This window comes from Triticum dicoccoides, chromosome 3A (genome assembly GCF_002162155.2).
Source record: "Triticum dicoccoides isolate Atlit2015 ecotype Zavitan chromosome 3A, WEW_v2.0, whole genome shotgun sequence".
Lineage (NCBI taxonomy): Eukaryota > Viridiplantae > Streptophyta > Magnoliopsida > Poales > Poaceae > Triticum > Triticum dicoccoides.
The window spans coordinates 589,650,102-589,666,059 of NC_041384.1; the positions used below are offsets into that span (position 1 = coordinate 589,650,102).

Below are 15,958 nucleotides of genomic sequence, written 5' to 3' on the forward strand. Positions count from 1 at the left end.
GAGAAGCCTCGAGTGAAACCTATTGCCCCCGGGTCTATTTTCCATCATATATTTTCAGATCTATAAACCAAAAATATCAAAAGTACCTTGCTGCAATTTATTTAATTTTATTTAGTTTTACGTTTTAGCAATCTTTTATACTATCTCTATCAGATCTGACCTTTGCAATTGACCATAAAGGGATTGACAACCCCTTTATTATGTTGGGTACAAGTGTTTGATTGTTTGTGCAGGTGCATAGATTGGATACCTACTTGTACCTCCTACTAGATTGATACCTTGGTTCTCTAACTGAGGAAAATACTTATCTCTACTTTGCTGCATCATCCTTTCCTCTTCAAGGGAAAAACCAACGCAAGCTCAAGAAGTAGCAACCACCCCTATGACACCACCGTATCGAGCTATCCCAAGCACACCCTCCCCCTCGTGCCCCTACCATGGTGCGTAGCTTTCCCATCGTCCATGTCATTTGAGCTCCTCCTCGTATGAGGAGGATGAGGAGATGGTGGATGCCGGTGGTAAGGAGGTGGAGGCCAGTGTGAGCTACAATTCCTCTCATTGGAGGAGGCCCAGCGAGAGTACTGCCACGCCCAGGCTGAGGAGGAGTACTATGCCGCCAAGCATGCCGAAGCCATCCCCATCCTCGCTGACCTCTATAAGGTGGAAGAGCACGGTACCATTGAGGCACCAGTGGAGGACAGGAAGGAGTTCGAGCGCAACCGAGCGACCTTGGCGGCAATGGACAGGGTCTGAGATGAAACTCGGCTACTGTAATGAGTCCGACGGGCAACCGATGTCCTGGATTCTGATCGGACTCTAATGAGTCCGGTGGGAACCCACTATCATGAGTCCTTGGGCTCTAACTAGGCGGTGGTCGGCGAGCTCTCCTCCTATGAGGAGTAGTTTTACCTCCTAGCTTGTTTAGCTCTAATTTAGTGGTAGAATTGTATAATTAGAGTAATTTTACATTTAATGTGGCAGTATTGCATAATTATCTTAAATTTATGTATGAAATGAGTATTTATGCAAATTTGACCTTTTTAAAAGTAAAGAATTAGGGGGAAGGGCTTAGTGCAAAAATCTTTAACTCTAAATTTGAAGAGTTAGGTTCTAAGGGGTTGTTTGAGGAGCTAAATGGTATGGGAATGTCTAGAGATGCTCTCATCCTAGCACCGTGTGTGCCATTGGGCTTGTGCGCGGTAACATGTAGCTTGCACTCCTTTTGTCTATCTGTGGCAAAAACATCTATTTTTTCAACAAGACCGACTAAAATCTAGCATTTATGTTCAATAAATCGTTCAAAAAACATCAGAGATCATCCAAACCAGATGTGTCACGTAGTATCTTTTCAAACTTAACACAAACTCTATGACCATGTAGCATAATCAAATGTTGACAATGATAATTACACTAATAGAAAAAAAGAATTTAGAAGAGACTGTTGCATGACAAAGGTGATGGACTTACCAAAGGGCAAACTTGAGTTTTTCATCTTCGAAGTTGATCTTCAAACCAAAACCTTCAGTAAGGGCATGATACTCACACATTGTTAATGCCTTGTCTTTTATATGTTGATGTATTTCAAGATGGCTCTCCTGTCTCCCTCCCCCTCTTCCCGCCCGTGGCGCTCTCCGCCCTCCTCCGTCCCTCCTTCCCCCTCCCTGTCGCCAGTGGCGGCCCGGGCGTCCTCCCCTCCCCTCGCTGTTGTGCCCCTCCCCCGCTCCCCTGCCTGCGGGCCGGTGCTCTCCCCCCTTCCCCCTCTCCTCTACCTGTGTTGGGATCTCGTTTTTGGGCTCTCGCTTCCGATGATGACAAACTGTGTTCTGCTCCTCCCTCGCCCTGCTGCTCGCCGGCAGTTCCAGCACGGCCAGTGGCCCTCCCTCCTGCGCCCCGTCCCCGCAAGTTTGCTCCTGGTGGGAGGGGTCGGCCTCTGGTTGGTGCGGATCCTGGTGTTGGCTGGATCCGGGTTTCTCGCCGTCGGGGTAGGGCTAGTATGTGCTCGGCTGCTTCATCTGGTTCTGGGTTTCTGGGTGCCGCCCCTGATGGGGAGCTTGGTGGCTTCCCATCTTCATCTTCCTCCTGTGGTGCTTCCCCGTCAGCTGCGCCGCCGGCGGCGGGGCTCCCGGGGCAGTTGGTGCCGTCGATGCCACTTGACCTAGATCTGGTGACCGCTCTGTTGGCTATTGGGCCGCTGGATGGACCTTCCAGGGGGCCTGTTGGGCCTCTCGCTGTTGCCCCTCCAGGTGGGCCATCTCCTCCCCCTCTCTCGTCTATCTTTGACTTTCCCCCTCTAATTTCTTTTGGCCCGGTTAGGTCCCCCACAGTGCCGCCTCCTCGCTCCTCTTCGTTGGCCCATTCAACCCGTCGGGCCCAAGTGGGCTCTGCCTCGACCGGCTACTTATGGATCCCATGTGGCTCCCTTCCCCTCTGTTAGGGTTTCCGGCTTCCGCTGCAGATCTGCGCTGTCATCGCTTTCCCATCCGTCGCCTAGTCAGATCTAGCCCTCCTCCTCCCCTTCTCCTCTCCTTTGCCGCGGTGCTCTCCATGGACAAATCTCAGGGCTCGTCGTGCGAGGCCATGTCGGGCTGTAAGCGGCCGGGCGAGGTGTCTCCCTCGTCGGCGGTGGACCTGGAGCTCGAGGCTGAGCTCCGCTCCAAGCTGGAGTCGAAGCAGGCGGCCCGTGAGCAGGCGGCTCGGGACCATGCGGCCTAGGCTGCTGGTCCGGACTGGTAGCGGCGCGTGGAGCAGGGGCGCGCCCCTAGCTCTGGGCCTCCGCGGCCTGAATCTGGCCCTTCTCCTCCTCCTGTGGTGGATCCATGGGAGGCGGCGGCGGCTTCTGGTGGTGGGGGTTCTTCTTCCTCGGGTTCTTTGCCTGTGCCCGCCCCGGGGCGCGGCGCGCCCGCCCCGGGGCGTTTCCCTCCTCCTCCTCGTCCGGCTGGTGTGGGGGTGGGATCCCGTCCGCCGCCTCGTTCCTTCGTGGGGCCGGCGCGGCGCCCCCCCCGGTCCTTTCCCTGGCTCTTCCTCCTCTCCGGGGGTGGGGGATGGGATCCTGCCTCCTCCTCCTCCCCTCCCGCATCCTCGCCCCTCCGCTGCCTCCCATAGAAACCCTTCTGCGCTCACCTGCTTCGCCTGCCACAAGCCCAATCACTTCCAATCTCGCTGTACCAACCCCCCTTTCTGTTTGATCTGCCGATCTGATGGTCACCTCACGGTCAACTGCACTAATAGACTGAAACCTCCCTCTCTCCTCCAGTTTGGCACGGGTCTCCCTGGTTGTGCCTTTTTTGCTTTTGATTCTGATCTTCCTACTCTGGAGGTGCCCCCCTCGCTTTCGAATGCTGCTATTGTTCATGTGAGGGACCAGAAGATCTCTCCCCAGACCTTACTCGATGGGCTCCGGATCTGGGATGAGGCTGGATGGGCTTGTCAAGTGGCCCAGATATCTGACCATGAGTTTTCAGTGGTGTTCCCCTCCAAGGAGTGCCTACGGATGATTGCTTCATGTACTAGCTTTACCCTTCCCCTCAACCAACTGTTCGTCTCGGTCAAGCTGGCAACTTGCAATGGTACGGTGGTTGGCCCTCTCTCTCAGGTCTGGGTGCTCATTGATGATTTACCAGCTGGTCTCCGCTTGTCCGATTTTCTCATGGCGGTGGGGGTTCTAATTGGGAAGCCCGTGGAGGTGGACTCGGATTCTCTGACCAAGGTTGGCCCTGCTAGGATGAAGATTTGGTGCCTGGATCCGAGTTGTGTTCATGGTTCGATCGATGTTTTCCCCTCTCCCAACGGTATCAGGCTCAGGGTGCGGGTGGAGGGGGTGGCGGCCTATAAACCCCCTCCCCCCTTCTCCTCCTTCTAATCCCACGGATAAACACGATAAGGATGGGGATGGATCGATGGGCGGTAACAACCAGAGTGGTGGCTCCAATCTTCATTTCACCCAATCTGAATGGGATGGCTTGGCTGAGTCTGAAAGGGAATTGTTCCAGTCTCAAGCTCCCTCTGGTGCTGGCCCTCGGGAGTCTCTGGCGATCCCTCCTACTGAGTCCATGGCGGATGTTCTTGGTGTTGCTTCTCTGAAGATTCCGTCTGTGGCGGTTACCCCCATGTCTGGTGCCTCCTCCAACCTCTCGGCCCGCCCGATCTCCCCCACCCGCTCCGGGATTGAGGATCTCCCTGCCTCCCCTGAGCGTGCTGGGGTGGGTGCCCAGTCCCTGTGGAAGAAGAAATCCTCGGTGCGCAAATTCTCAACTAAGAGTAGGAATTCTCTGGGCTCTAAACAATCCACTGCCGGTGTTTGCCGTCGCCTCGACAAGGAGATCGAGTCCATGTCTCGCTCTGTTCCGTCTTCGACTTCCCCCATGCCTCGGTCGCAGGCGATTCGGTCGCCGGTGTCTACGGCTCGCAAAGGACGGCGGGTGGCCAACTCGGGTGGCTCTGTTCTGGAACGGGCGGAAAAACGGGCTGCTGCGAAGGATCTTCCTACCCCATGTACTCATCCCACTCATTCCGGTGTTTCCTCTCCGGTTCGTCTGGTTCTACCTACTTTGTCGGATAATCATCTTTTTAAAATCATGTCGGATGTGGGAGTGGTGGTTGATTCTAATGTGGGCTCTCCTAGCTCTCTTCTTGCAATCATTCGGGCTAACGAGGCTGCTCAGGCGGCCATTGCCAAAGCTAAGGAGGCCGTTGCCTCCGACGCTACTGTGTCTATTGACCCTCTGGGTCCGGAGGCGGGTCTGGGTGTTGGTAGTGGCCAGCCCCAGCCTGGTCCCTCCAGGAGGGGCACTTCTAAAAGAGTTAAAACCTGCGTGGCTCCTAGCTGGTCTAGTCTCCGCATTAAGAATCTTTCTTATAAATGAAAGCTTTATTTTGGAATATTAGAGGGTTCAGCGCTAGGGGGCGTCGTGACCAAATAAAAGATTTGATCTGCTCGAACCATATTGACTTCGTGGGGTTGGTTGAAACTTTTAAGGAGTCCTTTTCCCCTAATGAACTTTCTGCCATCGTGGGTATGGATAGATTTGATTGGCATGTTTTACCTTCCTCGGGCCACTCGGGTGGGATTTTGATAGGCTCGAATAAGGACATCTTCGATGTTGTTCCTTATGACCATGGGATCTTTTGGGTTAGTGTTGTTCTCTGTTTTAAAGCGCGGAATATTCTAATGGAGGTAATAGTGGTTTATGGGCCTGCTGATCATTCTATTGCTCCTCTGTTTCTTAATGAACTTTCTGTGAAGATCGAATCTTGTAACCTCCCGATGGTTATCGGGGGTGATTTTAACCTTCTTCGCCACCCTTCTGATAAAAGCAACGATATCTTCTTCTGGCCTTTAGCGAATACTTTTAATGAGTTTATCAGCTCCAATGCTATTCGTGAACTTCCCCGGGTTGGAGCCCGCTTTACTTGGTCTAATCACCAGATTAATCCTATTAGATCTGTGCTTGATAGAGTTTTCATATGTCCTAGGTGGGACTCCCTCTTTCCTAGGGCCTCCCTTGGTGCCAAATGTATTGTTGGCTCTGACCATACCCCTCTCATTGTTGACGACGGTTCTGTTAACCTTAGACCTCCGGCCAGATTTCAGTTTGATGCCTCCTGGTTGCTCGTGGATGGTTTTTGTGATATGATTGCTGTGAAGATATCTCATCTGCTCTCCTCTAATTCGCGCTCTTTCGGTCCTCTGGATGACTGGCATTCTTGCTCCTACAACCTGCGTAAGTTCCTTAGAGGCTGGTCCCGCAACCGTGTGGCGGAGGATCGTCGCTCCAAAGATTTCCTCGAGACCCAAATCTTGGCACTAGACTTGACTGCTAACTCTGCTGGGCTTTCCGAGGATGGTTGGTCTGTGAGGTATAACCTCGAGGCTGCCTTACTACAGCTGCACCGTCAGGCTGAGGTGTATTGGCGACAGCGGGGCATGCTTAATTGGACGCTAAAGGGCGATTCCCCCACTGCATATTTTTTTGCCATTGCAAACGGTCGGAGGAGGCGTTGTGGTATCAACAATTTGATCATCAATGGGGTGCGGTCTTCGGACCAATCTGTTATTATGAATCACGTGCGGGACTTCTTCTCTACTTTGCTTGAGGCGAAACCTCCTTCGGGCCTCTCGATCTCCCCTTCTCTCTGGAACATGGGTTTAAAAGTTTCGGCCGAGAACAATGCCGCGTTGATGATCCCCCTTTCTGATCAGGAAGTCTGGGACATAGTTAACTCCGCTAACCCTAATGCGGCCTCTGGGCCTGACGACTTTTCTATTCCTTTTTTCCGAAAATTCTGGCCTCAGTTAAAGCAGCTGGTTTGCAATGTCATATAGGGATTTTGCCTTGGCTATATCGATATTTCCCGCTTGAACTATGCTGTCATTTCTCTGATTCCCAAGGTCAAGGGGGCTGAACTAATCTCTCAATTTCGTCCTATTGCTCTGATTAATAATTTTGCCAAATTCCCAGCTAAGGGCTTCGCGAACCACCTTTCTCCGGTTGCTCATAGATTTATTAGTCCCTTCCAATCTTCTTTCATTAAGGGTCGGTTTATTTTAGATGGTATCCTCTCTTTGCACGAAATTGTGCATGACCTAAATTCTCGGGGCTCTAAAGCGGTTATTCTTAAGTTAGACTTTGAAAAAGCATACGACTCGGTCAGCTGATCTTTTCTTAAGTAGGTCTTGCTCGCGAAAGGTTTTGATGCAGCTTACGTGCATCGTATCATGCAGTTGGTCACTGGGGGCCAACTGCCGTTTTGGTGAATGGGCATATTAGTAATTTTTTTGCCAATGGCAGGGGACTTCATCAAGGGGATCCGGCTTCCCCTGTCCTTTTCAATTTTGTGGCCGATGCCTTTTCCTGTATTCTCGTGAGGGCGACTCAATGTGGTCACATTAGTCCGGTGGTCTCTCATCTCCTTCCGGAAGGGGTCTCTCACCTTCAGTATGCCGACGATACGATCATTATGGTTGAATTGGATGATGCGTGTATTGCAAATTTGTAATTCATCCTTCTTTGCTTCGAAGCGGTCTCTGGATTGAAGATTAACTTCTCCAAGAGTGAGGTTCTATTTACTAGTGTGAATACAATATCTAGGCCTCCCAATTTCTCCTTTTAAACTTCTTGCTAAGGATTTTGCCCCGGCTGTAGCTAAAGTGGGTAACAGGGTCCTTCCATGGCGCGGTAGATACAATACTAATGCTGGCAAGGTGGCCTTAATCAACTCCTGTCTCTCAGCCCTACCGATGTTCCTTATGGGTTTCTATCTCCTTTCAGCTGGTATTCACGCCGGCTTTGACAAACACAGGGGTGCCTTCTATTGGAATGCGGCGGATAATAAGCGGAAATATAGATTAATCAAGTGGCAGCTTATGTGTCGGCCTAAGAACCTTGGGGGTTTAGGCATTATTAATATGTTGGTGATGAACAAATGATTATTAATTAAATGGTGGTGGAAAATTATGACTACTGGGGCCGACTCTCTTTGGTATTCTATCCTCAAGGCCAAGTATTTCCCTCAATCTAGCCCCCTGTTTGCTTCTGCTAGACGTGGGTCTCAATTCTGGAAGAACCTTGTCAAAGTTAGACCAATTTTTTTGGAGCATGTTAAGTTTATCGTGGGAAATGGTAGTTCTGTTCGTTTTTGGCGGGATTGGTGGTGTGGAGATGCTCCTCTGGCTACTCAATTCCCGGTTTTGTTTTCCTACTGTCCTAAGCCGGACATCTCCATCGCGGAGGTGGCGGATAATAACTGGGACCTGGCTTTTCGCCGTTCCCTGTCTCCTGAAGAGTTGGAGGATTGGCAACATCTTTCTGCCCTCTTCCCCGTGCTCTCGAAGGCTCCGGATTCTGTAATTTGGCCTCATTCGTCTTCTGGCAGGTTTTCGGTCAAGTCTCTTTACTCTAGGCTTATCGGAGGTACCCCCTCGAATAGATTTACTAACATCTGGAAGTCTAAAGTGCCTCCTAAGATTAAGATATTTCTTTGGCAAGCCTTCAGAGGCCGCCTTCCTGCGGCTGATCAGATTCGCAAGCGCAATGGTCCGGGATCAGAGTTCTGTCGCCTTTGTGGTGCTCTGGAAAACACGGACCACATCTTTTTCCATTGTGTCTTGGCTAAGTTTGTTTGGAGTTGCGTCAGATCTTGGCTTCAGGTCTCTTGGAATCCCTCGTCCTTCTCTGAGCTTAGAACACTAGCCAAGGTTTTGGTTGGGGTCACCAAGAGGGTGTTCTGGGTTGGCTTGGGTGCCTTATGTTGGTCCCTTTGGACTACTAGGAATAAATTTACTATCGAGCATATCTTTCCATCTAAACTTGTTGACGTTCTTTTCAAATCTTGTATCTTATTGCAGCAGTGAAGATTATTGACTAAAGAAGACGATCGGGATGCCCTAGACGTGCTCATCGCCAAAATTCGGGCTTCGGCATCCTTCTTCTCCGGGCTGGGACCTAACGCCTGATCTCTGTTGCGGTGGTTTTATCGGTTTGGTCGTAGTCGTCTTTCCCCTACGGCCTGCGCGCCGTGTATGGCAGGGTGCCATGTATCGCTCTGGATCTTCTTTCGCCTGCTCTAGGCTTTGGTCGATGGATTCGCGGTTCTAGTTATCTGTTTGGGTGTTCGGGTCTGTGACGCTGCCTTGTGGCTTTATTTATAAAGCCGGGCCAAGGCCTTTTATCTAAAAAAAATATGTTGATGTATAAATGCATAGCCCATATTTCCCATCAGCTTGAGCTTTTTGGTGAACTGACTGGTGTGTGCAGTTCTACGATGGCATCGAAGCAAAGAGGTCTTGAAATTCAAGTCCCAGTTAGTGCAATTAAAATTACAGCCCAATTTGGTCCACTTTTAGGTCTGAGAGAGCCACACATGAGGAAAAGTGTTGACGTATAAATGCATGGCCCACATTTCCTATCAGCTTGAGCTTTTGGGTGAACCCGTTGGTGCGTGCAGTTCTACATTATCTCTTCGGAGGCGAGATCATGTGTTTTCAATGGGAGAATTTGCATACATTTTGTTGGAACCATCACTCGCAACAACCTCTCTATTGGATGACGCCTTCTCGCTAGCGGGACCAGGCACTGAGAGGGCCCGTGACTCGTCCATGCCATTGGAGAAAACGTTGGAAGGAGGCTGAGGACCTCACCTCCTTGTATCCAACCACTTTTGCACTACCATCCAGCCTCGTCGCTAGGAGTGGGAGGGGTGGGGATGAAGATCGGTAGCCACCACCACTTCTACCATTCTCGGATGCATACGTCGACTCCCTAGCCTAGAGCCTAACTACCCTGTCGTTGGCTCCAAAGTTGCCTGGCGCACCACCGGCTACCCCCATCGCGCAGGTGAGGAGCGTCGCCACCAAATCGATCTGCGCCTGGGCGGCCCTTCTGGTATCAACCACCACCCCACGCGAGTCGCCGTCGGCAAGTGTTCTTCGGTGGCATTGAGGGGAAAGAGAGAGGAGGAGAAGCATGGGGGCATGCACCGTTAGGGTTTCACTGGCGGCTAAGATCAGTTTGGTGTCATACCCCTATAACGAGTCCATATCCGTTACTAAAAATCAATGAAATACAACTAATACATGAACAAGTACGTACCATATACTGTGTGGTAGTGTATAACAATCATGATTCAAGAACAATTAACGGTGCAAAGTCCTAAGGAGGACATGGACTGAATCTCCCATTTAGCTACCCCCGTATTCACCGGAACTATAAATCTACCCTTAACTTAGACAGTCAGTCAGACAAGAGGTTGTGAAGATGCATCCATTTAATGCTCTGCTGGCCCGTTTGGGGAAAAAGAATTGCTCTGCTGGCATCAGATTAGATCAGGTCAGATCTTGTCAGCAAGTTCTCTCTGATGGAACTAGCTGGACTCTCAGCAAATTGCAGCAAATTGTTACAAACTGCACCGAAACGTGGGGTGGCTCGGGATTAGTAGCCTCCACTGTGCCCGATTAACAACGGCCTCACTAATCTAGTCCCAACTGGCAATACATCTAATCGGCTGGCACCCATCTTCTGTGCCTCCTTTGCTGCAATTTGCCCATAATCAAACACGCACGCATCCCACCCCACTCGCCCACGTAAGATTGATGCTTGATCGTGAATGCCAAAGGGAACCGAGCTCAATCATAGTACTAAAGAAAACATTTGAAGAAAACAAACGCTATTTATCACAGACAAAATGTATATATATGTGTCTACAGTCAGTACTGAGAAAAATAAGCCCATGATTAATCCATAATTGGCGGCAGAGTCATCGTCTCGAATCTATTATGTGTGGAAACATTAAACATATGAAAAGACCCTGCAAAGCCTCATGACCCCGCAACAAAACTAAACCGTAATATATTGATCGAGTCTGTACTATGCACTCCACGGCCATTGAGCTCGCTGCCTCCTAAAAATTTAAAGCCCTCCTGCGGCGAGCAGCAGCTCGAAAACGACATAGGTGGCTACCCCATCTTCTCAGTTTCCCACATATACCTGCTGCGCTTCTTGCGAGCTGCTATTATCTCCACCACCTCGTTGTGCAAAGACCAGGCCATCCAATGGCGTCACCGCCTCCGAAGGGGGAGTCGTTTGACTTCGAGGATCCACGCGCGCAGGAAGCCATGGGTTCTGCGTCCGCGTCCTACAGCGCTCCCGGGGGCGTCTTCGGCCTCTCCCCGCCGGAGTCCTCGCGCCGCGATAGCCGAAAGAGAAGGTACGGAAACTCCCCTCTATAGCAAGTGTTCATTCTGAAGCAGATCCTGAAATGCGTGTTGATTTGCACTCTTTGTGTTGCTCGGTGTGAGCTTTCTCCCGTTTGTACGCGTATTGAATCTGTCAAAACGTGCATACTCATTTCTGTACTGTGCCCTCCTCGGTTGTATGCCAATATGGGTAAGATTTTGTAAAATTAAGGAGAGGGAACATTGACATACATGTTCAGAAACAGGTGGCACTAGACAAATAGGCTCTAGCTAGAACTGGAATGTTTAACAGGATGTACTATATTATTACAACTTGGATTTAATGGTTTACTGCAGGTTAATAAACTCCCAAAACACTGATGATTGAGAGCGATAGTTGAACCTAGACTAAAACAACATTCTGGGTCGAGCTATATTTCATGGGATGAACTGCTGAAAGCTGAACCAGATTATTATGGTAGCCATTACTGGAAGTACCTAGTAGTTTTTATCTGTTTACTTCTTTTCTTTCGCATTTGTACATCATCATATACTATAATTACAAAGTATATAAATACATGCAGTGGAATGCTGCTGTATCCATTCTTCCTTTTTACTAGTAACTCCATATTCCCCAAAAATATGCACATCCTCCTTTGATGAAGCATGCGCATTTAATTTGGAAACTTCGGGCCGAAGTCATATTTCCTTCCCTTTGATTTGCTTTACCTGTGCTTACATCTTTTCCTTAGTGGAGGGTTCCATTTTCTTGAGAAGCTACTGCTATTACTAAACTGAAGCGCTTTATGCATGCACATTTTAAGCATGGATATGAGAGAAAACAATGACTACAGTCACAACACATGGTCCTCTTTCTGATATTGCAGCACTGTCCTGAATAGTATTTTATGACTCAAGTATATGCTTTCCTTTCCAAAAGGATGAACAGAAACGAAAAAGCCACAAGGGTGCATTCCCTATAAAACATGTCGAGCATGGTTTACATTACTATACTAGTGGTTCTCATTTCTCATACTACCCAAGTTTCCTAACAAGTATTAGTTTCTAATTATTTTATAAACTATATGGACATTTCAAAGTATCATTTCCTTCATTACCCAATAAATCAGTTGGTGGACTTAGTGAATCTTGGTGATCCATTCCTTTATTCTAAACAGTGCAGCAGGAACTTCTCCTCTAAGAATTCAATCGTCCATAATTCCTACGGTTTTCCTTTGTTCCAAAGGGAGCCTTAACTGCGTAACTTCTTTGGGGAGAAAATCATGCATTTTTCATAGCCACACATAGATATAAGGTTAGGGTATGCTTGTGCCCATCCTGCAATTGAGGCTTCTTGTCTTGTTGATCAACCATGTAGGTCCAAAAAGTCAACAAGATATACGTGGCAATAACACACAAGAGCATAGTAGGATATACCGTTGGTTCACTTTCGCCCCAACATATACAAAGTTTGAGAAGAAGAGTACCAAGGGATGCAGGACGCACACCGCTTGTCCGTGTCGTACTACACTGTAGTATAAATATTGACCATTGATACACAAATGGCATAGTTAGCGGGGTAAGCGGGCCACACTTGCATCACTATGAGCAGCCTAAGAATCAAAATGGGCCGACTCTCCGGCAGACCCAGTCCCTATTGGCCCCCTCTCCTCTGTCTAGGGACATGGAGCCGACCCAATGGTCTAGTAAAGACTAGCCACATGTCCCATTTGGCCATATGGTCCGACCCACATAAATACTTGATTTGTACTACTAAAACAAGAATCGGTTACACAACAATGTCACTTAGAAACCAGAATTTCCTAGCAAGTTATATGTAGAGTTCATTTGTTCAATGAAAAGAAGACACATATGCAACTTTGCTCCATTTTCTACTATGAACCATTAACCTCTCAAGTTAGCATATTTGCAACTCTAGAACACTAGCAATATTGGTTCAATAGTTTGAATTTTTTCTATAAGCAGAAAGCTGACAACTTTGCAAGGCAAATGTTATTGTAACAACATATTACAAACCTTGACAACCGAAAATCGGCCGAGCCTCTAGCCATAATGGACCAGTGGTGACTAACTCCCTTGCCCTAGTTTTCAAGAAGCCGACCCAAAGGACCCATTGGCCTTGGAATTTCAGGTCGGGCCAATGTCCCATTGGGTACCTTCATCCCATTCCCATCTTTAGAGAAGCCGCAAAGTCATAGTTAAATGAAAATCTAGGTAAAAATAGATGGCTGCCTGCCTTCTGGGTCGTCAAAGGCGACTCTTGAGACTCCTGACTTCTTCCACCACCGCAGAGCCATCGTGTGTTGGATAATGATGACAAGGCCCCTTTCTAGCCCAAAGCCTTGCTCGTCTTCCATTGCCCATGTCTCCTTCCTTTAGCAAAAGTAGCACTGGTGGACTAGGGCCATTCTTCGTCATGCGAGGTCTCCTCCACTAAGCAAAATGGCCATGGGATGGTTCCTCTGGGCTTGGAGATGGTAGCTGATTGGCCATATTAGAATATCCGGGTGGTTTTTTTTTCTAGGATGCTCACCTACTACTATCAGGTATGGATGAGTATTGATTGATGGCGGATCCCGTGGATTGGATCTATAGTTCTCTTAATAGACATTCATGGTGAGTGCGCGCCGAGTTTGATGGATTGGCTTGCATTGGCAACATCTTCCACCCAAACATATTATTGTGTTGTGTTGAAATAACAATGTCATCCTAGAGGCACCTTGTCTTGATTGGCTAATATTCGAACCTTTGTGATCATTGGAATCCTTCTTTAGATATGTATCGGGAAACTCGAGTATGAGGTCTCATTGGCCTTGTCACCACCAAGTTGGTGTGGTGTGTCTTCCCTTAGTCGTTGTCGGCTCTTTTGTCATTCTTTCCCTACTACAGTTTATCTAGGTTGGATAGGATGGTGGTGCGGGCTAGGCAAGCTGGGATGTCAACATCGGGCATTACAATTTGGTGGTGCTTTTCGAGAACCTATTCTTGAGCTCTTACGTGAACACCCCAGATTGGGCCTTCATTGGCTTGGGCCCTCACAATGCCTCCATTGTGGTTGCAATGACCAACTGTATATTACATTGATCGGTGCATCAATATTCTAGAGTCCATTTCCAGTTAAGCTACATATGTATAAAGTTTGCTCTGCTAGTTATTACAGGCATATTTGTTCTAGCATTTAGCCTTCTGTATGTGGGAGGGTATGTGTTAAGTCCACGTTATTTTTGTCCTAGATCTGCCATTCTAGTTCTCATTTACTATGTGTTTCAGCACATACTAAGCTTGCTTCATGCTTTACAAATTTTGGACAATTTACAAGTCTACCATGAATTATGAGCCATGATAATCCTGACTCGCCCTCCGTTTGACATATATAGTCTGAAATACATATTGCTGCAGGAAAGACAGACCTTCATGGGTCAAACATACGTTCACACCTCATTTTGACGGTCACCTGTGGAGAAAGTATGGCCAGAAAAACATCAAGGACTCTGTCTTCCCAAGGTAATTTACCAGTGTATTGATTACCATCTAACGTCTGAGAATTTATTAGTTCTATCTCAATCTGAATGGATGTCCGTGCATTATTTTATATTTTCTAAACTTTGAGAACAAACACTATAAATCTTTGCACTAGATAAACAAATTACCACGACAGATGGCGAACAGCCTTTTTCTTAGAGTAAAGTATGAACATATTTGTAACATCAACTAATTCTCAGTCGGTCGACACAACATTGTAGACAAATGAAAAGGATACACAGAAAAAATTTCTTATATTTATATGAATAATTTGGTAAAAATGGGAAATTAGTTAATTCTTTGTCGACTGTGATATAGACTCTCCAGAAAAAATGTTGACTAGTGGCATTATAGACCGAAAAGATATTTTTCAGGAAGGTCATCCCTGAACCGAAGTTATATAGGGCATCAACTAAACTGAAGAAACTGTGACTTAGGTTTTGTGGTTGGTGTGACGTTGTATTTTCCTATCTGTAAAACTGGTGTTTCTGTGAAAGAAGTTGTGTAGATAGGCCCTTGCTATGGTACTTCCTCCGTTCACAAATATAAGATGTTTTCAATATTTCAATATGGACTACATATGAAGTGAAATGAATGAACAGACACACTACCTGTTCAGAAAAAATGTTAGAACATCTTATATTTGTGCGGAGGGAGTACAAATTAAGCTAACTTTCACTACCATCGAAATAACACGCATGCATGTAAACGGCAATATGCAGGCTTTATTACAGATGCTCTTACCGTGAAGACAAGCAATGCCTTGCCTCAAAGCTGGTGCAACAGGAGAACCACGAGGACCCACCACTGTTCAAGGTCACCTACACGTACGAGCACACGTGCAACACCGCGCCCGTCCCAACTCCAGATGTCGTGGCCGAGCTGCCGGCGCCGGCAACTGGCGACGCACTATTTCTGAGGTTCGATTCCACCGGCGCAGGCCACCGGGACGCGCACCGGATGGAGCAGGAACGGCATTACCAGCAGCCTGCGGCACCTGGGTGGCCGTCCATGATGCTGAGCTTTGATTCCAATAGCCAGCAGCACGAACAGTGTACGTTCCCTTCCGAGCTGCCGCCAGCTGCGTCGTCGTCGTCGTTTTCGACCGAGGGGCTGCCAGCGCCGCCGTCTACAACCGATGGCGGAGGCGACGGGTTCTCGACGTGGGACTCGTTGAGATACGGATTAAATGACCATGTGCACTTCGGCGACAATTCGTATCTCCCAAACAGTGGTAATGATGGTGACGATAACTACTGACCGTCTGTCTGGCCACATCCACACACGGGCAAAAAACTGTCATTGTTTGACCTGGAATTAAGAAGTTAATACACATCCTTTGTTTAGGGTATGTGCACACGTACTGATGTATAATTGTTTGTTCATTTTAGCTAAAGTTCACTAGCTTGAGTGTGTTATATATGCATCAATGCATGTTTATACTTTTTGTTGTGGAAAATGTGGAGCCATGGTCAAAACCCTTTTGGGGCCGTCTCTAGAAATTTGAGGGCCCAGGACAAAAATCAACATAGGATTTTTTTAAACCATTTAACTGAAGAACCAATATAAGTAAAGCATACCCCCACTTAATTATATAACTTCAAACATGTCTTATTTGGTACAATATTTAGGAAATATATCAAATACTAATGGTAAAATAGAAAATATAGTACTAGAGCAATAAATTTATAAACTGGCCTCATTTTCTACAAAAAAACAGCACCCTTCGAGTATTTCTTGAAATGA

The 15,958-nt window shown here is 47.8% G+C and overlaps 1 protein-coding gene across 1 annotated transcript; it reads left to right on the forward strand.

The window, feature by feature from the left end:
* The first annotated feature begins 3,896 nt into the window (after nucleotides 1–3,896).
* Nucleotides 3,897–15,558, forward strand: LOC119272624 (probable WRKY transcription factor 46). Its single transcript, XM_037554075.1, has 3 exons — nucleotides 3,897–4,235; nucleotides 14,079–14,194; nucleotides 14,935–15,558. The coding sequence occupies exons 1-3, from the start codon at nucleotides 3,897–3,899 to the stop codon at nucleotides 15,470–15,472; spliced, it is 993 nt and encodes a 330-aa protein (XP_037409972.1). The 3' UTR covers nucleotides 15,473–15,558.
* Nucleotides 15,559–15,958: the final 400 nt, after the last annotated feature.

What these genes read in the sequence shown, in the direction of transcription:
- LOC119272624 (XM_037554075.1), top strand. Translation starts at nt 3,897, where the DNA reads ATGGGCGGTAACAACCAGAGTGGTGGCTCCAATCTTCATTTCACCCAA. An exon ending in TGTGGAAGAAGAAATCCTCG is followed by an intron (nt 4,236 to 14,078) that starts GTGCGCAAATTC and finishes GTCTGAAATACA; the next exon opens with TATTGCTGCAGGAAAGACAG. An exon ending in AAGGACTCTGTCTTCCCAAG is followed by an intron (nt 14,195 to 14,934) that starts GTAATTTACCAG and finishes GGCAATATGCAG; the next exon opens with GCTTTATTACAGATGCTCTT.